Raw genomic sequence first — 26,827 nt, forward strand, 5'->3', positions numbered from 1 at the left:
GGAACAGACCCACTAGCCCATGACTGTATTGATGTTATTACAATCACGACGAAACCCAGACAAGACTTGACAGATGTCCCATTGTCAGACCCAGACCTGACGTTGTATGTAGATGGTTCATGTATGAGAAAAGGTACAGGAGAACTAGTGGCCGCTTACGCAGTCACAACAGACACTGAAGTCGTTGAAACAAATCGTATTAATACCTTGTCAGCTCAAGCAGCAGAGCTCGTCGCTCTGACACAAGCCTGTATTCGAGCCACAAATAAAAAAGTCAACATATACACTGATTCACGTTATGCATTCGGAGTCGTACATGACTTCGGCGTGCTGTGGCGAGAGAGAGGTTATTTAACTTCTCACGGTGCCCACATTCAGCACGGACCCCTCATTCATGCCTTATTAGATGCAATACATTTACCCATTGCAATATCGATTATGAAATGCAAAGCACATACGAAAGTTACTGATATCATTTCTCAAGGCAATGATCTAGCTGATAGAACAGTTAACAGACTGCTCAAACTCAAACATCCGAGATGACAAAGACAATAGTCCAGACGCCAACACATTGTATGACGGTTAAAGATCCTACTCTTGACGTAATTGATATACAGACACATGCTACACCAGAAGAAATAAAGAAATGGACGGAATTAGGAGGGATCCAAACGGATCAAGGATGGTTGATGAAGGAAAAGTCTGTGTGGTTCCTTCCTGATTCAATGGTCCAAGTTATTATTAACACTATCCATAGTCCAGCGCATCTAGGAGAGAAAGCTATGCTAGACAGCATTCAACATATTTGGTTCAACAAGCATTTACGAGCTGCAGCCAAACAAAAGGTTCGTACCTGTCTGATCTGTTGCCAGTTCAACCCAGGAAAAAGCGTTCCCGTAGAACAGGGTGGATTTCATCCTCCTGATCACCCTTTTGAAGTCCTCCAGATGGATTATATCCAGATGGAACGATGCAGAGGATTCAAATATGTTCTCGTAGTTGTGTGTGCTCTTTCCCGTTGGACGGAGGCATACCCGGTTTCAGATTACACTGCCCCGACTACTGCCAAACAGTTGGTTCGAGAATTCTTCCCACGATACGGTTTACCACGTGTTGTTCACTCAGATAACGGCCAGCCGTTCTCATCCGAATTAATGAAACACGTTTCACTTTTGTTAGGCTATCAGTGGAAATTCCACTGTGTCCGACACCCCGAAGCAGCGGGTCTCGTAGAAAGACATAATCAGACTCTGAAAATAAGATTATCCAAAATATGCAGAGAAAAAGGTGTCGACTGGGTAGTAGCATTACCAGTTGCACTCTTTTACACAAGAATGGTAGCACACTCTCGAACAGGGCTATCCCCGTATGAAGTGATCTTCGGCAGACCACCAAATATGTGGGGGACGCCTATACCACGCAAAATAACTGATATTGACTGTAACATGCTGACAGATTACTTGGCTTCCTTGATGTCTGCACTACAATCTTGTCGTTCACAGGTAGCTGCAGCTTTTCCTGACAACACTGAGGTGAAACCCCATGACGTGGTTCCGGGAGACTTAGTCCTCGTGAGGAACTTTGATCGAAAGACGCAGCTGGAACCTAGGTGGAGGTCACCTCAGCTGGTGTTGCTCACAACAAGAACAGCCGTGAAGATCGAAGGCAGAAAAGGATGGATTCATTCAAGTCATATCAAGAAATTTCATGGACTGAAATCAGATGTGAATACCACACCTTGTGTGTCTTCACCCATTGACTCAAAACTTCCTTTTGTGGAAAAAAGTGACTCCGAACTTTATAAATTAAAGCTCAGGCCCAATCAGTCGAGCAATTTGATTGTTTAAGTCCTCTCCAAGGTGAAGCGGTTGAATTGTCTCTGACATGTATCCCTTGGACCTGAATAGAGAAAACACCCGAAAAATGTTGAAACGACAGGCGTACTGTAAATCACTGCGTAGTCATTGCATAGTGACGTTATTAATTTTGTTTTTCTCAAGTCTTTTAATAATTACTGCAAGTATATTGTTGCACACATATTATCCTATTTCTAGACATGTTTACAATGTTACTGCTGAACATTCTTTTAGTGAATTACCTCCGCTTGAATTGTCATACAGATTTGCGCTGCGCAATAACACTTTTATTAGTATGTTACATCATTCCCATCAGGTTAGCAATGCTACAAATTGTTGGATATGTGGCCGACTCCCTCCCTATCAGAATGATAAAGGAATTCTACCTCTTTTTCCATACCCGTTCACACACAACGGCTCCTGTGGAGCATGGTTTAGCCTAATTAATTCTCTGGATTCGAATTCTGCAGTTTATCAAGATAACTGGGTATGGGGACATTTGAATTTAGTTTTACTTAAGGTCTGCTATCCTAACAAGGAGGGACTTCCCAAAAGAACAGGAACTGATCTAGAAAATGAAGTATATGGATTAGGTAATTTTACGCTTAATCTTATGATCCTAAATGTCGAATCCGAAGCTACTCCAATTTTGCCCGCTATGTCAATATTTCCAGTAAAAGGTGAATTATGTGTAAGAAAGAATGGTTCCATACATATGGGCCATAGTAGATGCACCACTGTAGTAGAATTTAGTGATCAAGGCAAGTCTACATTTAGAGCTTCCCGCCATTCCTATTTTATATGTGGTCAGACGGCATATGTACGTTTGCCTCTAGATTGGGATGGTACCTGCTACATTGGATTCCTTTTGCCACCTGTTTTCCTAGCTCCTCCTGATTATCACAGAAATATTAATTTAGTATATAATAGAGTAAGGAGAGATCTCCCGATAGTCGACTACACTGAAACAGCATGGGAAAAATACACCGATTTCAATAAAGGTCTCTTTCCCTATATAGGTACCGTTACTAATAGTAAACTGATACGTAGATTGACTAGAACCCTTGAAGCAGTAGTGAACGAAACTATTTCCGCCTTAGGCAATTTAACAGAAGAGCAGTCTGCTATGCGGATTGTTGTGCTTCAAAATCGTCTTGTCCTTGACGTCATCCTGGCCGATAGGGGTGGAGCTTGTAGGGTCATCGGATCAAGCTGTTGCATATTCATACCAGAAAATTCGCCATCTGTATATAAGGCCATAACCCGCCTTCATAAGATTGTAAGCCAGATACACCAGAATCCAGGCACCTGGACTTGGTCCGGTTGGTTTTGGAGCGTGATATCAGCCTGGGGATGGAGAGTTCTATCCTTCCTAGGTATTGGCCTTCTCATATTATTCAGTTGCTGCTTATGCCTGCAATGTGGACCAGCGATTTGTGGTCTGTGTGCCACATCGTGCATTCCACATCAAGATTTTCATTCAAGATCCCGGAAGAAGAAAGAAGAACAAATGATGCTATATGAACAGATCAATGGATTAATGAAGATTGATATCTCTTGACGGGCAAGTAGGGGACAAGGAGGGAATGTGGAAATATGGATTTTTCTGGTCAGTTATGTCCCCTATCTTGGACCCCAACGGTTCTATGTGCATGTTACAAGTACATGTATGTTCCCTCTAGTTCCAGTTATGAAGACGCAAATACATGTGCGTCCACCGTTAACCTGTCCTCTGTTGATCCGCCATGAATGGGCCGGATATTCCATTCCTAAGTACGAAAGGCCACCGCCTTTATATGGTTCACTTATGCCATTTTACAGTCCAGGCAAGTAGGCCCTGATTCTGTCATCAAGCTTCTCTTGCTTTCTGTCTCTGAAGCTCCAGTCCGAGCCTGCATCTGTGACCATGAACTTTGTCTCATTCTCTGCGCGGCTCACGAAGCCTGACATCAGCTTGCTGCCTGCCAAGAACTGTATTTCACCTTCGAAAATTATCTGCTCCGCTCCCTGCCCAATGCATTCCTGTCTAGTAGCTTAAGTAAACATTCTTCCAGCTACCAAGCAAAGGCCCGACTTCTCTGTCTTCATACAAGTAATTCATAGCCCTGTTACTATGGAAGATTCCGCCCTCGCATCTGGTGTAGACACTTAGACGCTTGTACACGCACTAACCGTCAGTATAGTCAGTATAGAATAAGATTCTACTCTAAGAGACCTCTCTTTTGGATAACATAGTTCTTTAAACATAGAATGTTAGATATGATTTGGGATTAGGTTGACTTGACCCTCCAGACTTCTGTCGCCACATGTAGAGCTAAATATCAAGTCCCCTTCACCCCCTAGTTGCACGTCAATCACACGTCATACTGCTGCGCGCGCATCTCTGCCAAGTATTTCTGCTGATACTGCGAAATTATCTCATAGATCCACCCATTTGTGACATCACAACCAATGACGTTTCTCTGTTACGCCCTATTACGCCTCTTTTCATTACGTATGTGTATTCTTATCTGTATTATCAGCTGTTACGCCTCCTGCATCTGTCTTAATGTAAATGCTTTTCATATATATATATTGTTACCTGTCAATAATGTATTGCCTTCACTTCCTGAACCTTCGTGGTGATGGAACCTGAAATCCCTGATTCGAATCAGTATTGGAATAAAGCCCATTCCGAACCTCTAATACCACGGATCCTGCCTCTTATTTACTGAGCTATTTTTATTATGTTTCCGTATCAAATTAAGTCCCGGTAATTAAATTATTTACCACAGATGGTCCCTACCTTGGCATGGGCTTTGCCCGGGTACGTCACGCAAGGCGGGAGAGTTGTTGGTGACTTAGGATGCAAGCAACCCAAGACCCTTTTATGGGCTCATCAGCCAGGTATAGCTTGGTTACATGGTCCTGGTTTGCTTGTATTATGATTCAAGGAGGACCTGGCTTGGCAGTTCGCTGAACTGTTCCAATTGGAGCAGGGTCAAGACTGATTTCCATATAGCGGGGTCCAAACTGAGGTGACATGGTGTGCAAAATAACGATAGGTTGGGATTCGGCCCAGAGTTATTACCAATGGCTGATATTAATTTGTTGTGCGTTTGGCGTCACACGTGCATCATCGCAAGTTGCAAGTAGGATCGTATATGGGAGAGGGTGATGGGAAACAGAGCTCCTTTTGTCACCTTTTTAAAAAGGCTCAGTATTTGGGCATCAATAACACATAAGAGGGAAAGGAATCTCAATTTCATCTTTAGCCTCAAGCCAGCAAAATAAAAGTGAGCCTGATCATTCACTTATAAAGCAAGCCCTGGGTTAATTTATCGGAAGTACAAGAGTGAAAAAAAGGAAAATTAATTCCTCTTTCACCTCAATATTTCGGGTATATCTCCTGATACATAAGTTGGATAAAAACAATGGAAATTGTGTTAATCTCCGTGAGATTAGTACCTGGTTTGCTCCATAGTCTTGAATATTGGGGTTTGAGAATAACAATGTAGCAGGGTACTTTTATGTGTGTTATGTTCAGTTAGGGAGGTTGAATCCTATAACCCCTAATTCCTCTCTTTCCTTCCTGATTAGCAAACTTATTGATTGCGTTTGGGCTTTGTAAAAGCAATCCTAGGATGCCACATCAGCTTTGTGCAAACCCTCCTATAAAGCATTGTGAGACAATCCAATATGGCACCTTCAACTGACCTCTCTGCACTGCTCCTATGAGGGTCTTTGCTCCACAAATAGCAGACATCACTGCCAGGGATGTTCCCACCAAAACATCAAAGGGGACCCAGTTCTGTGTTGATTTCAATGATCTGGGCTTCCTCCTTTTTGTATTGGGTCTGGGCTGCCCCAATCCAGGTGATGTGCGACAGCTAACTACCAGATTTTCCTTCCCACCCATTACTCCTCAGGACCTGAGTGAAGCACTGATCATTGATCCCTTTGTGTGGGGAGGCTTTTGTTCCTTCTCCTAGGGAGCAGAATAATGAACTTGGCCTAGGTGGGTGACAAAAGACCTGGAATTTAATCCTGAGCTGAGCATGAGAAATATGACAATTCAGTACGAACCATAAAGTGCACATGTAGGTTCTTCGGACCTGCTTATTCAAACTTGGTGTGCATGTTTCACCCTAGAATGACATCTCACTGGACTGTGTAGGCCTAAGGAAAGCAAAACTTCAATTTGAAGCAGATTTTCTCTATGTGTATAATACAGTGACACTGCCGATAATTCAGTAAGACCTACTGATCTATCTACGAGTACCCACTAATATTACAAGGCCTACCCCAGGTCAACATTTATACTTGCAGAGTCTTGTCTCTGCCAGGGCATCTGTGCGCAATTACTGGGCTGCATAAATGTTGACGTGTAATCAGCCCAATGCCCCTTACTCTAGCGGTGTTGCACGAGCCTTGTCTTAAAAGGCAGACACTGGGGGTAAACACGCGCAGGTCAGTTACCATGTGATTCCTGCTGCAAGACTCAAGTAGTGAGACTCACACACAGTAAAAAGTAGTAAAAGTTCAAAAACGTAGTGATCAAAAGGCAAAAAATTGGGTTGGACTAAATGGGTTAAAATAATTTTGCTACATCAACCAATCAATCAGAGTTTTATAAAGCACGACTTATTACCTGTAAGGGTCTCAAGGAGAACGGTTGGGGGAGGGGTTGGGTCTGCGGAGCCAGGTCTTGATGTACTTCCTGAATTGCGGTGGCGATAATGATTGCCTGAGGTGCAAAGGCAGGGAGTTCTAGGTCTTCGCAGCGAGGTCGGAGAAGGATCTTCCCCCAGCTATAATCTTGCGGATCCGTGGGACAGCGGCCAGGGCCAGTTGGGCGGAGCAGAGATGTCTGATGAGAGTGTAGAAGGAGAGGTGGTTGTTGAGGTATGCAGGTCCGGCCTTGTGGAGGGCTTTGTAGGAGTGTGTGTGAAGCTAGAAGGTGATTCTCTTGTTGACAGTTAGCCAGTGAAGGTGGCTGGTGATGTGGTTGCAGCCTGGTATGTTCAGGATGAGTCTGGTGGAGGTGTTCTGGACGGTCTTCAGTTTTTGGGGAATTTCTGGGTGGGGCCAGCATAGAGCGCGTTGCTGTAGTTGAGTCTGCTGCTGACATGTGCATGAACGAGCATTTTCCTGGACTCGGTGGGGGTCCACTTGAAGATCTTATGAAGGATGTGGAGCTTATTGAAGCAGGAGGACGGAACAGTGTTGATTTGGCAGTTCATTGAGAGCGAGGAGTCCAGGATAATGCTGAGGTTTCATGCATGGTCCATGGGAGTGGTGGAGATTGCGAGTACTGCATGCCACCAACAGTCATCACAGGTGGAGGGGGAGAGCCCAGGATGAGGACTTCAGACTTGTCTGAGTTAAGCTTGAGGCAGCTGACCTTCATCCAGGTGACGACTGCCTTCATACCATCATAGAAGTTGCTGTGGGATTTATATGAGAGGAAGAGAATCAGCTGGGTGTCATCGGCATAGGGGACGATGTTGCGTCCATGGCTTCTGACGATGGCTGCAAGCGAGGCCATGTAGGTGTTGAAGAGGGTGGGGCTCAGGGAGGATCCCTGAGGCACTTCACAGCTGATCTTTGTGGGTTCTGATTTGAACGGTGGAAGTCTGGCTCTCTGCATTCGGCAGGTGAGGAGGGAGAGAATCTATTATAGGGCTTTTCCACAGATGCCAGCATTCTGGAGTCTTGCGCAGAGGGTGTGGTGGGAGACATGTCAAAAGCGGCCGAGAGGTACAAGATGATGAGCGCTGTAGTCTCGCCTCAGTTGAGGAGGGTGAGGATGTTGTCTGTAGGGGTGAAGTGAGTGATCTCAGTGCTGTGATTGCTTTTGACGCCTGAATGGGAGAGGTCCAGGATGTTGTTTGTTTCGACGAACTCGGAGAGCCCAGCGTTGATGGCTTTCTCGATGACTTTGGCTGGGAAGGAGAGCAGAGAGATAGGTCTGTAGTTCTTGAGGTCTGTTGGGTGGGCAGAAGGTTTCTTCAGCAGGGGTTGATCTCTGTGTGCTTCCAGTCTACCAGGAAAGTTGCAGACTCGACGGAGCAGTTGATGGTGTGGCAGATTTTGGATGCGAAGGAGGTGCCAGCTCTGTTGAAGATTTGGTGAGGGCAGGGATCGGAGTTGGCTCTGGAGCGAGATGCTCTTTATGATCCCGGAGGTGTCGTCAGAGGTGAGGGTAGTCCAGTTGGTCGAGGTCTGCTGGGGCTGTAGCCATTGGGATCAGTGATTGGGGGTGGGGTGGGTGGGTCTTGGGTTGCAAGGCTGTTGTAGATCTCCTATATCTTGTGGTGGAAGAAGGTGGCAAGGTTGTTGCAGAGGTCTTGGGACAGGGGAATGTCTGCTTTCTCTGCGCTGGGTTTGGTGAATTTTTTTTTCTACGACATAGAGCTCTTTGCTGTGGTGTGCGTTGGCATTGATGCGTTCCTTGATGGCTGCTTTCTTTGTTTTTCTGATGAGGTGGTGGTGTGCGATGATGCCGGATTTGTAGGATGCATGGTCTGCAATGATCTTAAAGCCCCTCCATCTTTTCTTGAGACATCTGCAGGTGTGCCTGGACTCTTGGAGGGCAGGGGAGAACCAGCTGGCTTTCTTGGAGGGCTGCTTGCCTGAGGGTTTCTTGAGGGGGGCAGTGTGCTGGCGCAGTCTGAGATCCAGTGGTGGAGGTTGTTTGCTAATGTGTTGGCCTCCGTGGATGTCTGTGGTGTAGTCTTGCTGAGAGAGGTGGTGAGCTGGTCTTCGGTGACCTTGTTCCAGCTTCTACAAGGATCACAGTAGGCGTAATGGCATACAGTAGGTTTGGTGAAGGAGCACTAGACTCAGTGGTGGTTGGTCCAGTGTGACTCGGAAGTGTGGCTGGCGGAGATGTTGCTTGCGGAGAAGATGGGGTCGAGCATGTGTCCTGCTGAGTGGATTAGTGTTGTGACCAGTTGTTTAAGTCTGATGGTGGTGAGGTTCTCCAGTAGGGATGAGGTGTTGCTGTCTTCGAGGTTGTCCAGGCGGAAATTAAGATCGTCGAGGAGGATGTAGTCAGTTGAAACGAGAGCGTGGTGAGTGATGAAGTCGGCTATGGCTTTGTTGAAGGGGGAGGCGGGGTCCAGGACGTCTGTAGGTGAGGGTGAAACAGAGGGTGGCATTCAGGTTGGTCTGGATCTGGAAGTGGAGGTGCTCCATGTCAGGTGAGTGGTCGACGGAGTTGATTGTGAGGCAGAGGGTGTCTTTGTGTACGGTGGAGATGTCTCTTCCCGGTCCGTTGATGCAGTCCTTGTGAATTATTTTGTATCCGTAGGGGATGGCGGTTGCAATGTCTGGGGCTGAGCTGGAGTTCATCCAAGTTTCTGTGAATAAGGTGGTGTCAGGGGAGGTGGAGTTGAACAGGTCCCAGATCTTCATGCCGTGTTGAGTAGGATACATCAGAGGTGGTCAGGTCCGGATCTTGAGTGTCATGCAGTCGGTATGTCTGGTGCGCTGAGGCAGACAAAGGTGCAGTTGCAGGTTGCAGGCAACACAATGTGGTAGGCGGGGTTGTGGCTGGTGTTGAGGGCCTGGAGGGTTCTGGCGTCGTAGCAGTAGATGGCCCGAGAACCAAGGTCTGTGGCGCTGGGCTCGGTCCAGGTGTGGATGGGTGCAGCCGGGCTTGCCTTTGGGACACCAGCAGTGCAGCAACCATTAAGTAGTGTGAGGGGGAGGCTGGACAGCTGGGAGATGGGAAAGTAGGAAGTCGGAAAGTGGCGCTGGAGGGGGCCTGGGTCGTAGGAGACAAGCAGCGGCAGGGACAAGGAAGGAAAAAGGCACAAAAAATGAAAAGAGACAAAAGTGAAAGAAAAGTGACAATACCCAGAAAAGATGAAAGGAAGGAAAAAGAGATCAGAAAGGCAGAAAGCAGAGAGACAGAGGGCAGAGCAGCGGGGCTCCCAACTGGGCCTCGAACTCGCAGTTCTGCAAGTGTCTGGGGCAGCAGCTACCAGGTGAAGCTGTGTGGGAATGAAAACAGTTCACTAACAAGGTAAGTGAGATTGCTCTTTTCATCAGGCAGTGGCCTTCATTAAGTAGTGTGAGCGGAAGGGCTGGACAGCTGGTAGGATAGAAAGCACTAAGCGGGAAAGTGACACTGTAGGGGGGCAGGGCTATGGGGGACGAGCAGCGGCAGGGACACAGAAGAAAAAAGGCACAAAAAGTAAAGAGAGACAAAAGTGAAAGAAAAGTGACAAAAAAGTGGCATAATGCAGAAAAGATGAAAGGAAGGAAAAAGAGATCAGAAAGGTAGAAAGCAGAGAGATAGAGGGCAGACCAACAGCAGAGAGGCTCCCAGCTGGGCCTTTGAACTCGCAGACCTACAAGAGTCAGGGACAGCAGTTACCTGGAAGAGCTGCCATCAAGGGAGACACTGGTATAGTCCAAAGGACTCTAAGTTTCTGAAATTTTGTGGTACGACAGTGTGATGCATGATAGTGCCCAATGCACACCCATTGAGGCCATTGAGGAATTACTAGAGTCACAGCTCAGTGTGAGACTGGTATCTAATGATGTCACAAGAGAAGTGCAGTACTCTCCTACAAGGTAGTTTATTGGTGATCTCATATGAGAAGGCAGCTTCAAGGAGGCAGTCGCATAGTGTCATCAAATATGGGATAGAGTGCTCATGGAAGACCAAACAGTGGGAAAAGTGATGCCAAGCTGACATGCAATTGCAAATAAATAGATTAGAACTAAGCATGATGGCAATGGTGCTTGCATTTTTTAAGACAAAATCCATCAGTATAGACAGCACTATTTCAGTGTGTAAAGATCCATAACTAGACGACACTGCTGCAAGAAACTTTTTGAGGTGCCTGAATGTTCAGAAGGTCAATGCCTTCTACTGGATGTTTCTGGAGGTAGTAAGGGTCGTTTGAGTCTGCCTTTCTATGCCTTGAGGATGTTTCACTTGTGGTGGCTCTGCCCCATTCCTCATTGCCCACCATGGACTGGAGGTTTTTGATGCTCAAGCAGATTGGTATTACTCATGCTCTTTCACTGGTAACCTCCCAAGGCTCTTCCCCTTGCAGCTGATGCGGTTCCTTCTCTGCGTGTGCGATATTAAGCATTTATCATGTATGTTGGCCTCAAAGTGGCTATCTATTAAGTGTGTAAAAAGGGTAAATTCACACCCCAATATTGAAGTAATCTCTCACAGGATTTCTTTGGACCAAAGTATTGAATTACTCTTTGCCTTTATTAATGTGAGTAATGCAGAGATTAGATCCCAGAGGAGAACTACAATTTCATGTGAAGGCTTGGAAGCTGTTATTAAATGGAGGTTAGGCAGTGAATTACAAGCCAAACTACAAAGACGAGTCATTTATGTGGTATTGCCAAACACATCAGAATACACCAATAACTTCCCTATGACTACCTTCATAAGCCTTGTCCCGCAGCAAAATATGTGCACAGCTTCTAGGAGAAGTAATGAATGTTGATTAATAAAGAATTACTGTCTTGATTCAGATACAAGGTGAGAATCATGGATAAGACTGCTTTAAACTGTAAATTGTCCAACTTAATGGGGTACTGTAGTGTCACTCTATGGAAAGTATGCAGGGCTCTCACAAAATTAATTTAATGAACATCAACATCCATAATCTATGACACCATGGCTAAATACATTTGTTAACCATAATTATAACGTCCTATAAATGAGGGACAGAAATCACAATATGCTATTTTGAAAAATGCATGTATTTCTCTTTCTAGAGTTACCATTTAATGGTTCTTCAGAACGATGTCGAGGTTGCCCAATTTATGAACAATCGTCCAGAGTTCTTAACACTGGCGGAGCCTTTTTGGAAAGACCTCATGAATCTTCCGGCTTTTTACGAATACAGTGCTTATAGAAGACTGATCGAAAATTATGGAACTCATTTCCTGCAGTCTGGTTCCCTGGGAGGACTTTACAAGGTTCTATTTTATATGGACACAGAGAAAATGCACTCTGAAGGTACAGTATTACTGAATGAAAACATTTTCTTAATGGTCATCAAAATGGATCAATTCATTTTTTAACATAGTGTCAATACACTGTAACAAATAGTAAACATCAACAAAATACTTCAGAGTAGATAAACGTAATCACAATTATGGCTACTAAGTACAAGCTGGCATCTTCACATGCAGTTGTAATAAAGTACATCAGAAAATGAAGTTGTTTGTATAACTAGCAGGCTCTTTCAAAGTCCCTCTGTTTACAAAACATACCCAGGACAGGACGTACATTATGCAATAATGGCCATGGCAGTGCTGGTGAGTGTTCCTACTTGGAACCCTTGAAATTGTTGATTCTCATTAATTATTTTGCTTGCACCTCTCCTCAGCATGGCAGTCTCATTTGCATGTAGGAATTTGCCTCAACCCTCATTCTGGTGGACTTGCTATCTCTAAGGTTGACTGGATATGCTTGCACTAAATAGACTCACCTGCTTTAAATATCTGTCAACTAGAGGTTTGAATCTGAAATCAGCCTTAAAGTTTTCCCAAAAAGTAGAATTAGCCTAGAAGAATCTGACTTGGGGAATATCTCTAGTCGGATTCCCAGGTGATATTGACTTGAATCATACAATCAATCATAAATGTTTATTTTCAGTCACACACAGTCAATAAAATACATGATAAATAAACAAGGTTCAAAACAGCATTCAGCGTGGATCAGATAAAAGAGAGGAATGGGTAAGTTTTAGGCATCACTGGTTCAGCGCTTTGCCACTACGCATGGAACATGAGCCAAGCAGCATGCAGAAATTTCGCCATTACAACAACAGTCACCTGTCTCGTGTCAGAGCGTAAAGTGCCTAGTGCAGGCACATAATGGCGAAAACCCATACAATAACCAACTTAAAATTGACAGTTGGGTAATTGCTTCATAGGAGCTCACACATGGTATCAGCTCACCATGTGCTCATGCTTAGAAAGTCATATCAGAATCACAAATATAAGCTATGTAAGCTGCTGTCACTGATGACCCCTTGTAGAACGTTCCCTTGGTGTAGCTGCAACTGTCCACATCACATTTAATAGTGGAAATGAATGCACACTAGGTTCCATCTGTCAGGGCTTGCACGAACAACACATTTACCACCTGCTACATGTCCAAATACCACAAATGATTGACTCAATGAACATCTTAGATAACTCCAACCCTTTAATTTCATGCTAACATTGACAGCCCCTGATATTATAATGTTACTGTTTAGGGTTTAAATTGCATGATTCTGTGCAAAATATTTTCGATACGTAGTAATTTCGAATAATCCTGCCGATTAAACCTCAGTCTTGGAAAGAGTTCAGCTGGAGCGACATTCCATGCTCTATTCCACGATTGCATCCAAATATCAATCTATGGATCCGACCATCAAGTATTCTGCCCTTGTCCTTCCCTGCTGTGACTCAGTTTATCATTTTCAGTCTTCGTCGCAGTCTTTTTTCTCCTACAGCCATGATTGTGAGGCCTTGTAGTAGTGTCCGCGTCAGTATGTTTTCAACACTCCCAGGTTCTTCAAGGCTTCAGTAGACAACCGTAAATGCATTACAGAATCTGGCACAGGCTTGAGTCATGGGAAGGAAGAATTGGATGCTTACAAGTAACAGGATATTGAAATGTGGCTCAGGACACAAACACAGCAGACCAACCATTTGAATGTAAGATGCAAATTATATTTTAGAAACCTTTTGAGCATTTCCAATTCCTTTTATAAGTCTTCTTTTGAAGGGATCTATTTAGTAGATTCTCACGCAATGCAACACCCTAGCCAAAAATGCTGCTCTGTGTTGCATGAGAAGGAGAGAGCAGGACAGCGCCATATCTACAGAGATATGGCACTCGCTTCCGCTCTCTTTAGAGCCAGTGCACAATCAGGCTGCCGAGCGCCACGCGAACACCTTTGTACCGTGACTGTGAGAGTCTAGAATAGGAGTTGTGGTGGAAAGGCACCCTTCCATTACACAATACTATGCTTACAGTAGCTGTAAAAGGCTTCTTACATTGTCAGTGTGCTATATAGTGCAGCACACATGCAAAGTCGGAAAAGAAAGAAGAAATAAAAGCATTTCTGCCTGATAGTGCCTATTTCGAAAAGGTATTATTTTTTAATGCAAACTTTTAATGCACTACTTTGTTTAGTAGATAGGATGTTGCGTCAAAAACCATGGGTGTTAGGAGGGTGGTGCAAGGGCACTGGGAGTGCCCTTGCACCACTCATGGAGCGCTCCCTTGACGGTAAGTAATGCAAAGCAGCGCTATGCATGGTTTTGTACTAATTGTACTGGAAAATGAAGTGGAAAAAAAGATTTTGCATCAATTTGTGAAACTTTTGTGACACAAACACTGCACAACATCTTAGTTAATATACCCCTACAAACGGTACATATAGTTTCTCTCATGGCTATATGTGCTCCATAAAGCAAAGTAAGGGCCTCATTTAGACTCTGGTGGACAGTCCACCCCTTTTAAAAATCACCTGTCGAGCAGAGATCCATCTGCTGTGAAAGGAGCTTCACAGTACTCAAGGTTTAGGGAGCAGCCCCTATATTTACAGCGCCAACGCAGCAAATATTTTGGCTCACAGACAACAAATTCCCAAATAGAGAGAGATTGTTTTTATGAGCAATGCCCCCAATTCAGAATTTCCTTCCTGAGCATGGGGGCATGGCATGGCAGATACAGACAGGGACAATTTGTAAAAGTTGCTCTGCCCTCAATAGGGTGGTGAACATGCCACAAGATCAAAACTTTGTGTAATTCTTGCATCACTTCTGACTCCAAACAAAGGGGCATATGTACAAGCCCCTAGCACCACCGAAGCATCACTTTTTTCAACGCTCCATTGGCGTAGCGCCATTTCCCATATTTACAAGATGGCGCTAAGCCCATTAACATGGCTTAGTGGCACTTTGTAAATATGCACCTTTCTGCCGCAGTCTTTCTGACCTGATTCCGGTGACGTACAGACATAAGGAGTCCGAAAACCGACTGACTCTGGCCGGTTGTGGTGATTGTGCCAACTACTCTGGTGCCCCCTTACTCACTTTGGACCATGGACTATTTCACCATGGAATGACCTTATTAATTATTAGATAAGGTGCTGACTGTTCGCTAGGTGAAACAAACCGAAGCCTTCGACCAATTTGGTGTTACTAGGGGCTCCAATCTCTTGGTTTACTCGTACCGTTCACTTCGCTCAATAAATGTGAAGAGCTAATATGCCTATCATATAAAATAGAAAAACTGACGAAAGCATATCATTTCTTCAGCTAACTTTATTTCTTGAATTACTATTCACCCTAAAAAGTGTAAAGATTTATCTCGCCCTGAAGAAGTCCTTTGTAAGGACGAAACGCGTCAGCTGTTTTTGATTGCCTTGACCGTGTTTTAAATCTGTATTACAATAATAAAGGAAGAACTTGGAAGAATATATTTGTGGACACGGATTTAAAGATTCTTTTTCCCTGTCTGGGTTAATTAATGCTGCACCCTTGCTTTTGTTTAACTTGTATTATTCCAGGATTGGAATTACACTGTGACAGTGGGTGTCTTTTGGTGTGCACATAACTCTATGGGTAGTTCCCGGATATATTTATACAACATGGGGATAGCTGGTCAGGGTCTGTGATCTATAGGGTTCCACTGTCTGGCGTAATTGTCTTTGCACCTTTCTTCCGCAGTCCTCTGCAGCAAAGCGGCGTGCAATGGGTGTTGTAGTGGGCCTTCCACCGCAACACCCATCGCTTTTTGAAACTGCCCCAGATTTACAAGGCTGAGGTAGCACCAAACACTAACGCCAGGGAATACCTGGTTTCAGAATGGTTATACGATGAGACATTATACATTTCTCACCATTATTGATTGTTTATGTGCATCATTGATTGTGTTTCCTCCACATGAACAATCGCTACTGCAGTGCAGGCACCCTTGTAATATGGCGCTAGGCAGCTTTTTTTGCACCGGTGCTAAGGGAAACGCAGGGGTGCGCCATGTTCTTGTGAATACAGCACATTCCAGTGTTTAAAAAATGTCATAGCGCTGCATTGCCTAATTTGGCATAGCACGGCGCTCTGACATTTTTTTGTAAATATGTCCCAAATTTAGGAAATCACAAGGTTGATCAGCAGAAGCTTTGTCATTTTACCACAGTGTTGCCACATTGTCAAAACTCTAAATGTGGCCACAATCTGTTCAATTCACGAGGTTAAACAATAATTTACAATTCACACAGAAACTGAACTCATGAAACTATTACCTAGAAAATGTATTAACCACAAAATGTAATGGGGAAAGAAGAAGCACTAGATATTCTTTCGCTTTTACATGCATCACATTTTGGGATATGTATCATATGAACAAGAAAGTACATATGTAAGCTTTCCATCATGCATATGTCAGTTCAAGACACACTCATGCCACCATAATATTTATCATCCATTAATTAATTAATTAATTAATTAATTAATTCATTCATTCATTCATCCATTCATATTTTTGTTTACTTTCAGTTTATAGCCCGTTAACATAAAAATAGTTTATCTTTCTAAAAGATATATTACAATGTGAAAACATTTGATTAGGCATTCGTTTATAGAATGCAGTAAGTTATTTATTTATTTGTAGAATATATATTGTGCAGACCTAGTTACAAGAGTTAACAACATTTAACGTACATAGATGAGAAAGATGCAACGGAGGAAAAAGGGCACTGAATTAGTTGGGTAGATGCACTTGGAATAGATTAGTTTTTAGGTTTTTGTGGAAGAGTTGGAGATTCAGGTTTAGTTAATATGATCAGGGATAGAGTTCCTTGTTGGAAACGTTTTGTTCTTTTGAATGATAGTATTTTCAGTACTAGTTGGCCCCTGTTCCTGGTGTTTTTTCGACCTTCTGTGAGATGACATTTACCCTTCCAGTGGGATTGTTGGTCACTATTTACTGCTTTATGAGTTAAATTAATTAAACTCCCAGGGGGAGCAAGTTAAGGTATTTTAGGATGGGAAATATGTTTTCAGATTTTCTGCCTCTTTGAGTAGGTAAGCTGCTGCGTTTAGTATAGGTTTCATAGGCGCAAGAGAAGATTTAGTGAGATCTCCCAGGATCATGTTTGCTCCATCTATATGACTCAAAACCAGAGTTTGAACTACTGATCTGAAGTCCGAGTGAGAAATGTAAGGCTATTTTTTCCTATGTAGATGGATTTGAAACAAGCATTGGCATAGCCACTAGGTCTCGCCTTTGGGACCTGATAAGTATTTAGCCATGCAGCACATTATCCTGGGTGCTTAACATTTACTGTCCTTTAATGTGCGCTTTTAAAAGGTGCTGGTTAGTCAATCTAAAAACACATGATTTGTCCCCCATATGTGATGAAAATAAACAAAACATTTCGGATACATTATACGTTGCAACATAAATATTAGCAAAGCGTAACTACATCATGTTTTTTTTTTTTTTTTTTTTTTGTTTTGTTTGAAACCGTTTATTACAAAGTTCAAAGAATATACAAAGATGGGCCTACAACCTTCAGGCCGGCCGCTAGCAAACAAGAGGAGCATATGATACACATAGTAGAACGCATGCTGCGGCAAAGGGAAACGTACAGGAGTTAGCAGCTTTGATGGCCACACCATGCGGACCCCACATAACGGTTTCTTTTAAACATAAATAACAACAAAAAAATCAAACCACAAGGCAACCCACAATCGAAAACAGCAGCATGTGCTCCCCTAGAAGGGGGACCCTACCGATCCATAGGAGTATCAAGGGGGGGAGAAGGTCAGGATAGGGACTGGGTGGACTTCGTGCCCGGACCGGAGAGCTAAACCGGCTAGGGGGACGGGGCGGGCGATGGATCAGGCAATAACGGCGGGGTACAGATTCCCCCGCGGTAGGCGTTCCAGGGGCCCCATACTTTCACCCATGTCCCAGGCTTACCTCTCGCTACATACACCACCTTTTCCCGAAACATGCACCAGTCCATATTTTCCTTCCAGGCCGAAACAGTCGGGGACCTCTGGGAACCCCACAGTTGAGCAATATCGCGCTTGGCCACCATATATCCCAGAGTCACCCACCACGTCTGTGGCGCCGAGTAGTCGGTTGGTTCCCACACGTTCAACAAACATCTCCTCGCTTCAGGCAGCAGCAACACACGCGTGACCACCCGCAGGACCTCATGCACACCACGCCAGAATCGCTCCACCTCTGGGCATTCCCACAAAATATGAAGAAAGGTCCCCAAAGAACCACACCCACGCTTACACAACCCGTCCACAGCATAGCCCATACGCAATAGCCTTGGCCCCGTTATGTAGACCCTATGGAGTATCTTGAGCTGGACGAAGCGAAGGCGGGCCGGTATGGCCACCTCTTTCGGGGAGGCCACCGCAGAGACCCAGTCCTCGTCGTCCAGCTCCAATCCATCGGCAACCCAAGCCTCACGAAGATTAGTCAGCAATCCCGAGCGGTCATTAATCAGTTTTTTATAGATCAATGAGATCGTGCTCTCCGGTACATGTCCATCCAGCACTCTATCCTCCAGAGGGGAGTACTCCGGGATGGAGGCGACGTCCGGGAAGGCGGAGCATAGTGCATGACGGATCTGCATATACCGAAAGTACTCCCTGCCCTGCAACTGGAATTCCGTCTGCAGCATCTCGAACGTTTTGAATCCCCCCCTCGTCCAGAGATCCCCCACCCTGCTGATGCCTATCATGTCCCACTTCTCGAAGCCCTTCGAGGTCCACAGGGAGCCCAACTGCTCAGATGCGTATAGTGGTGACGCCCGGGTCAAACGATCCTTCCACCCCATCGCTACATTAGCCGCGTGCCACACTCGTACCATGACGCGCGTGGGGCCCGTCAGACGTGCGTCGATCGAGCCGGAGAAGAGCGCTCGATTATAGTCACCACCCAGCAGTAGCATCTTGTCCATTTCAAAGGCCGGGTTTAGGGCGGGCCCGTATAGGCCGTGATTAATCGCAGCCAGCTGGGAGGCCCAATAATACCGTTTGATATCCGGGAGGGCAATCCCCCCGTCATACCACGGGAGCGTCAGCCTCGCCAGGGCGATACGCGGTCTCCCGTCCCAGAACAGGCAGCGTTGCAAACTCTCCACCTCGCGGAAGTAGCGCGCCGGGACAAGGTCCATTGTATTCTGCAGCGCGTACAGGAAACGCGGTAGCGACATCATCTTAAACAATGCCGCCCGGCCGAGCGGCGAGAGCGGCAAACGCCGCCAACGCACAACATCCTCCTTCAGACGCTGGAGGGGGGGAAGCAAGTTCCGATCATACCGGGCCTCCGCGTCCAGGGTAATGAAGACACCCAGGTACCTAAATCCCTGCGGGGCGATCTGGATAGGACAGCCCAGCGGAAGGATAGGAGCCCCCCCAGAGAGAACATACACGCACGATTTAGCCCAGTTGATGACAAGGCCGGAGTTACGACCAAATGAATGCAATACATCAACCAGTACTATCAGTGATTTACGTGGGGAAGCCAGGTACAGGAGAATATCGTCAGCGTATAGAGATACGCGGTCCTCGTACTCGGGGGTCCAGCGGAGACCACGAATAGAAGGTTCCCACCGCAGCCACTCCGCCAGGGGCTCCAAGGCAAGCGCAAAAAGGAGCGGCGATAACGGGCAGCCCTGCCGCGTGCCCCTGCCCAACTCAAATGGAGCCGACACTCTACCGTTCACAACCACCTGCGCCAGTGGGCCAGAGTACAACAATTTAACCCAGCTAATAATCCCTGGGCCAAACCCAAATTTCGCGAGCGTCGCCCAAATATATGGCCATTCAAGTGTGTCAAATGCCATAGTGGCGTCCAAAGACGCCAAGATGGCCGGCTCCCGTATGAACGGGACACGTGCGAGCACCCCATGCAAACGCCGCAGGTTAAGCGCTGTGTTGCGATGGGGAATAAAGCCGGACTGGTCCTGGTGGACCAAGTCACACACTACGCCGACCAGCCGATTGGCCAACACCTTGGCGAGAATTTTGGGCTCTGCATTCAATAACGAAATGGGTCGATAGGACGTGACCCGGTCCCGTGCCCTCCTTGTGGATAACCACGATGGTAGCCAGACGCTGGTCTAGCGGGAGGGAACCCACCGAGTGGGCCGCAAGGAACATAGCACGGAGATGCGGCGCCAGCGTATCCGGTCGCAGTTTATACAACTCGATGGGAAGACCATTAGGACCCATGGCCTTGCCGGAAGCGACCGAGCGTATGGCGAGGGTAATTTCTTCGGAGGTTGGAGCGGCGTCCAACGACACTCTGTCCTCCTCCGAAAGGGAAGGCAGCGCGATATCTCTGAGCAGGGCATGGGAATCCTCTTCAGAGCGGGAAGACACCGGGGAATACACCCCATGGAAATAGTCCGCGAAGCAGGAGACAATTTCCTCCGGTTCAGTGACACACACACCATTCGTTTTCTCAATCAACGGGACAACTCGACTCGCTCTCTCCTTTTTGTCCAGCCACGCAATCAATTTACCAGCCTTATCACCCACATCATACAGTCTCCCCTGTTGCTCTCTACTGAGGCCCCTGGCCGCCTCCGTGACGAGGGCCTTATAGGCCGCTTGCTTGAGTTGGAGAACATGTAATTTGTCATCCGTCACCCCACATTCTAGATCCCCCTCCAACTCGGCTATCTCAGCTTCAACACGGGTCACCTCCTCCCGCTCGCGCCTCCGGGAGTGGGAAATAAGGGACAGGGCCTCTCCTCGGAGTACTGTCTTAAACGCCTCCCACAGTGAGACCGCCGATGACACAGACCCCACATTCTCGTCAAAATAGCGCTTAAGGGATTTAATCAGCTCTGCGTGAATGGTGGGGTCACGCAGGTACCAGGGATTAATCAGGACCACCCTACCCTCTCCCCTCGAAATAATATCAAAGTGCAACAAGAGTGGAGATTGGTCCGAAATACCCCGTGCCAAATGGCGCACCTCCCCTACCCTCCCAACGTGTGCCGCCGGAACCAGGACATAATCTAGCCGTGAGAGACTACCATGAGCCCCTGAATGGAAGGTGTACTGTAGCTGCGTGGGATGTTTTAAACGCCAACAATCCACCAGCCCCAGGGTATCCAAAAGGCCAGATAACCACGCTTGGGCCCGGGGGAGATCCCTAGGGGGGTGACGATCCACAGTTCCGGAAACTACAGCATTAAAATCCCCCCCCACCACTAGAATCCCCTCCGGGAGGCCAAGGAGGAGGCGCCCCAGGTCCGCAAAGGTGGTCGTCTGCAGCCCCGGCGGGACATATACTGACACAAAAACGACCACTCTGCCCTCCATTCTGCCCACCAAAACCGTGTAACGTCCCCTATCGTCATGGCGCACCTCATCAATCTCCAACGGGAGCGAGTTTTTAACCATAATGCCCACACCCCTTGAACCAGACGTGAAGCCCGAATGGGCCACGAGGCGGTAGCCCCGTCGATTCATAGCGCAAAAGGAATTGCCAATGAGGTGCGTCTCCTGCAGAAAAACTATATCGGGCGAAATTCGCTTCAAGAACTGCAGGACCACACCTCGCTTTATCCTGTCCCCCAGTCCATTAACATTCCAGGACAACAAACTCAGTCCTCTACCCCCCATCATAAACAGAAGTCATCACTCGTCCCCCAGAGAGCACTGTAGAGATAACACAATGATACGTTTGCCTTGTGGTGTAAACAAACAACAACCCACCCCAACCCACCCATCCCAACAAAACTCCCCCCTCCCTGCACCCCTGCATGAGCCCGGACAGCCCCCCCAACTTGCAGTGTGCCTGTCGCCCCTATAGAAGAAACTAGCTAGACCCCTTAGAGGAGGAAAGAGTACCCCTCCTAGACCCCACACAACCTCCATGGGAGGGGAATGTACAAAGACAGACGCTTGATCGAAAATAGCATCGTATTCGTCCAGAGTGAGGCCCAATATTGAACCCTCAGTCACGATCCAGTGGGCCATCTCCTCCCGCCGCCCCCCCCCCGCCATCCCGATTACGATCCCCAGACAGAGTGTCCAGCCAGTCCCCAGCCGCTTCGGGACGATCAAAAAAGTGCGTGCGACCATCCACCTCCACTCGCAGCTTGGCCGGGAAGAGCATGGCGTATTTTAAGTTCAGGTCCCGAAGTCGGCGTTTGACGCCCAGGAAGCTCAGTCTCTGCTTCTGGACCGCTTGGGTGAAATCAGGGTAAAAGTTCACCTCCATATTTTCCAGCTTAACCGGCCCTTGTGGTCTGGAGGCTTGCAGGATCGCGTCTCTGTCCCGAAAGTTAAAAATCCGGGCAATGAGAGGTCGCGGAGGGGCTCCGACCTTCGGCCTTCCCCCGGGAACTCTGTGGGCCCTCTCCACGGCAAAAAATCTACTCAGTCCCCGAGGCTGGAGATGGGTAGCGATCAGGTCTTCCACAAATAGTTCCGCCGCCGCTTCCTCCCGTCCCTCGGGTACTCCGATGATGCGGATGTTGTTCCTCCGGGCCCGACTCTCGGAATCCTCAAGGCGTCGATCCATAAGTGCACTCGCCTGAGTAAGCCGGCGCACCTCCGTTTGCAGTGCCGCCACCTCAGTCGTGAGGCCCGATGCGGTTTGGGCCAAAGAATCAACTCGGTCGTTGGTCTTGGAAAGATCGGCCCTCACCAGGCCGACATCCACAAGGACCGCGTCGATCTTCTGTGCCAGGGTATCAAACCGCTGGCCCACCGAGGCTTTCATCTCTGAAATGGCGCCCATGACGTCGTGGAGAGTCAGATCCGTGGGCAAGTCCGGGGCATCAGAAGGGCCCTCGGGGGACTTGTGCGGTCCGCCGGGAGATCCCCTCTGGAGGGTATAGCGGTCCATGCTGTTGGCCTGATGGACGGTGCCACGCCGGGTCGACTTGGCCTTTGACCGATCTCCATCTTGTTTCGTGGCCATCGCCACTGGTCCCACAATCGCACCAGCAACGCCGTAGAGGGCAGGCAATCAGGGCCACGAGCTCCGGGGGGCCACCCCAGATCGGCAGGGTGGGTCACAGCCGGCAGGCAGGCAGGGTCCCCCAGCGAGGCCACACCAACACAAAAGGCTCCGCGATCACACTTGCAGAGACGGTGCGAAAGCGAAAGCGAAAGTGCGGGGTACGCGACTCGCCAGGCCCGGCCCGCCGTTGTTGTTCACTTTGTCACTGGGTCACCCCCCAACGCAAATCCAGGGTCCGGAGAGGAGAAGGCCGCAAACTTCAATCGGTGCTCACTCCGGCACCCGAGGTCCGATTTGAAAACGGAAAACGGGTACCACCTCAACTCAGGTTCACCAACACTGTCCCCTCAACCGAGGCAGGATGAAATCAGGATAGACGTAGGAGGTTGCGGAGGTCCTCGGGAGCCTCGCACCTACGCGGCCATCTTGGTTGCGCGCTAGGCTCCTCCCACTACATCATGTTTTAAACGATGCGTGCAACAAATAATCATGTCAGTAAAAATAAACGAGAATTAAATATTAATTAATTAAACAACAATTAATACAATTATGACACAATGAATATGAATTATAAATGAACCTGTACATATAACAATGTCAACCAAATAATTTCACGTGCAAGCAAACTTAAAACAATAAAACGAAATGGTTTAGTCTGAGTTGATCCTTCTCAGGTCATCACATTATGGAATAAACCGTGTCCCAGCTCCCATGCTACAACACCAGGAGTCTCCACATAGGGCTGGTGTGTGGGGTCCAGAAGACTATTAGGATAATTACCAGGGAAACAGAGAGTATGGTAGGCTACAATTGTACATATGAATGTAAACATAGCCCCAGTGTAGACTTCAATTCTATGGGGGCGGAGTTGGGCATAGAGATGTCTGTCCATCCCTTCCGGAGTCTCAGGCTACACCTATAGAGGGGGCCCATGCTGAACAAGCAGATCTGTACACATCATTAGGGCACCCTAACCTTCCAGAGGCCCCGGTACATGCAAGACTCATATAGGTTCAGCCTTCACGTACACAGCGCAGGCTTAACCCACTTCAAGTTTCACCTATAAATGTGTCTTTCTTCACAGCATCTCCTGGGCCGTGAGGCACGAGCCCTGGCAGGGGGAGGCAGAGCCTGTCCGGCAGCTCCTCCTCTGATGCCTGGAGATGCGGAGCGCGCACGTGCACTGCAGGGGCTGGCATGGGCTGGCACGGGCTGCACTGCAGGGGCTGGCACGGGCTGCACTGCATGGGCTGGCACGGGCTGCACTGCAGGGGCTGGCACGGGCCTCACTGCACAGGCTGCAGTGTCGATCTGGGCGGCTGGCTCTCTCAGTGACTTACCTGTAACGTGAGAAAGACAGCCGGGCTGCAGAGGAGACAGGCATGAGGGAAAGAGAGGCAGGGAGACGGCGCCTCATTGAGAGACCGAGGAGAGGGGGGTTCAGCAGCGAGAGAGAAGGGAGACAGAGGGAGAGGAAGGGAGAAGGTACAGAGAGATAGAGAAAGGAGGAAGGAGACCGAGCGCTAAAGAGAGAGCGCTCAAGAGAGAGGGGTGAGAGAGACAGGGGCGAAGGAGACAGTGGGAGGGAGGGGGAAGAAGGCAGAGAGAAAAAACTAAAGAGAGAGAGAACAGTCAGGTTAAAGAGGCAGCTAGAGGGTAGAAAGAGAGGGGTGATAAGTGGAGAGAGAAAAAAAGTAGAGTAAGAGAGAGGAGTGGTCGGGAGAGGAGAAAGAGGGGCATGGCAATACAGAGTTAAAGGAGAATGTTGACGTAGGAACATTGAGAGATAGCGACAGTATAGATAAACGAGAGCGAGCACCAGGCAATACAGTGAGGGACGAAACGAGATGCAGGAGCTGCTGGTGTGCGCGGTGCGGTGCGAGCAGCAGCATATGTTTCCAATTATCGCGCCCACGTCTGGGCACGATAAATAGAAACATATGCTGCTGCTGCGCGTAACCGCAAGCATTAGGCCGTGGGCGTGAACATGGGGAATAAAAGGTGGGACACAAAGAGCCTTTGACCAATTGCGTGCTGTCTTTGTTAAAAAGACGCATGCAAAGCTCAATAGCCTGGGACAAAAGCAAAAGCACATGCACGAGCGTGTGCGAGCATGAGGTGAGCTTTCTGAATGCCCTCACATAAAGTCTTCGCCAGAACAGCGCATGCGCGCTGTTACAGGTTCGACCCAATGAGTAATTTCAGTTAGAAAATACAGATTTTTGATTCAATACATATAACCATTGGTACAAAGTGCGAAATAATCATTTGAATGGCTTCTTGTAGAAGAAGAAATCTCTTTGTACATAAAGTGCATGAGTTACTGCAAAGTGGTTCAGCTATTTACAAACAACTAGAGTGTTAGAATTAGTGCTACTAACCAACATATCTAAAACCAAGTTGGAGCCGAATAATTTCAAGAGGAGTATTCAGTGAACGTTCACAAAGTTTTCCCAACTTTGGTGCTCCTAATACATCAAGTAATTGCTTTAAAGACAAGAACCAAATCCATACTTTAACAGAGGCATGACTTGAGCACGATAAATGTTTATTAATGTAATAAACAAGTGGCCCATGAATTTATACTAACAGTGCAGTAACGCTTTGGTGGTGGCCTTCAAAGAGTGCTTTTTGGTGGAAATCATAGTTTTCCAATGAAGATCATTATCAAAATGTATGTCTTAATATCTATAAGAATTTATATCCTTGGCGGGACTTCTGTTCAAAAAGCGTTGCCTCCTATAATTGACATGTCTAAATAATGATCAGCCTTTTTTTTAATATGTAATGACTTTGAGTGGGAGTACATCTAACATAAATTGATGTTCAACAGCCGTTCTATCACACAGAATACACACATCATCTGCATAAAACAGGTCAGGTCAGAAAGATACCTATGAATAGAGTTGATGTCAAGAGACAGCCATGCCAGACTCCCTCAAGCCAAAAGAGTTGTTTGGGGTTATATTTCAATGCTTTATCGTTTCATGCTACTGATGGACATATTTGGAACCACGAAATGTCACAGTTATGGGCAGAGCCTCTGGTTGGTTCAGGCAGACTGCCTATATCATATGTATATGTACGACGAGCCAAACATCGTTCGGAAGAGAAAACTGTGAGGCCATGGATAGAATCTTGGCTGGATTGCTACCCTCCAATCAGGTTGGCCAAAAGACTACGAAAGGCAGCAGAGTCAACTTGGTTCTATGACAGAAAAAAGAAAGATGGCCTACCTGCTTCTTAAGGAGCTGGAAAATGCCTGCCAGGAACCCTAACCTGATGTCGAGGTAGACTAGCATGGAGCCAACCTGTCAGCAAGTACATGTGTAACACAGATCAATAGACTAAGACTACCCAGGAACCTCAGGATTGGCCTAGCCCAGTGTGAGAAAGTGCCATCTTTCTTGCCTGGTATGCCCCCACTTTTTGCTGAATTGCTGAATGTACTTTGATTGAGTGTGCCCTGGACTCCTGCCAATCAGGTGCCCAGGGCCTATGTTCCTTCCCTAAAACAAACCAAACCCAAATTGGCAAACCTTGGCCACATGTCAGCCCCTGGTAAATGGTACCCTAAGTACCCAGGGCTTTGTGACTCAGGAAGGCCTCTAAGAGCTGCAGCACTCATTGTGCCACTCTTAGAGGCCCTGTACCCTTACACACACACACTGCCTTTGCAGGCTGAGTGTTTGGGTGCAAGACAAAAACAAAGTCGACATGGCACACATCCCTGTGTGCCATGCCCATCACATACACTGCCATGGCATACATCAGTCACCCCTCTAGCTGGGTGCCTTATGCCAATGGTGTGGGCACGAAAGCAAGAGCAATGTACCCAGCACCCCAGAGAGCATCTTAGAGGTGCCCCCTCAAACCTAACCTACAAATCCACGTCTGCTCTGAGGCTGCCTAGGCTCCAACTCCAAGTGTTGGTTCTAAAATAAAACAAGCATATATTTTTTATATATAAACCATTGGCCTAGAGTTA

At 47.1% G+C, this 26,827-nt stretch overlaps 1 protein-coding gene across 1 annotated transcript in view; it reads left to right on the forward strand.

Moving 5' to 3' along the window:
* The window catches only part of C7 (complement C7), a 571,431-nt gene that overhangs the window by 145,255 nt on the left and 399,349 nt on the right, over positions 1–26,827 (forward strand). The window contains exon 8 of the mRNA XM_085631170.1: positions 11,595–11,838. Within this exon, the coding sequence (XP_085487296.1) occupies positions 11,595–11,838 (244 nt within the window). The remainder of the gene's footprint in view (positions 1–11,594; positions 11,839–26,827) is intronic.

Source organism: Triturus cristatus, chromosome 2_1, assembly GCF_964204655.1.
Source record: "Triturus cristatus chromosome 2_1, aTriCri1.1, whole genome shotgun sequence".
Taxonomy (NCBI): domain Eukaryota; kingdom Metazoa; phylum Chordata; class Amphibia; order Caudata; family Salamandridae; genus Triturus; species Triturus cristatus.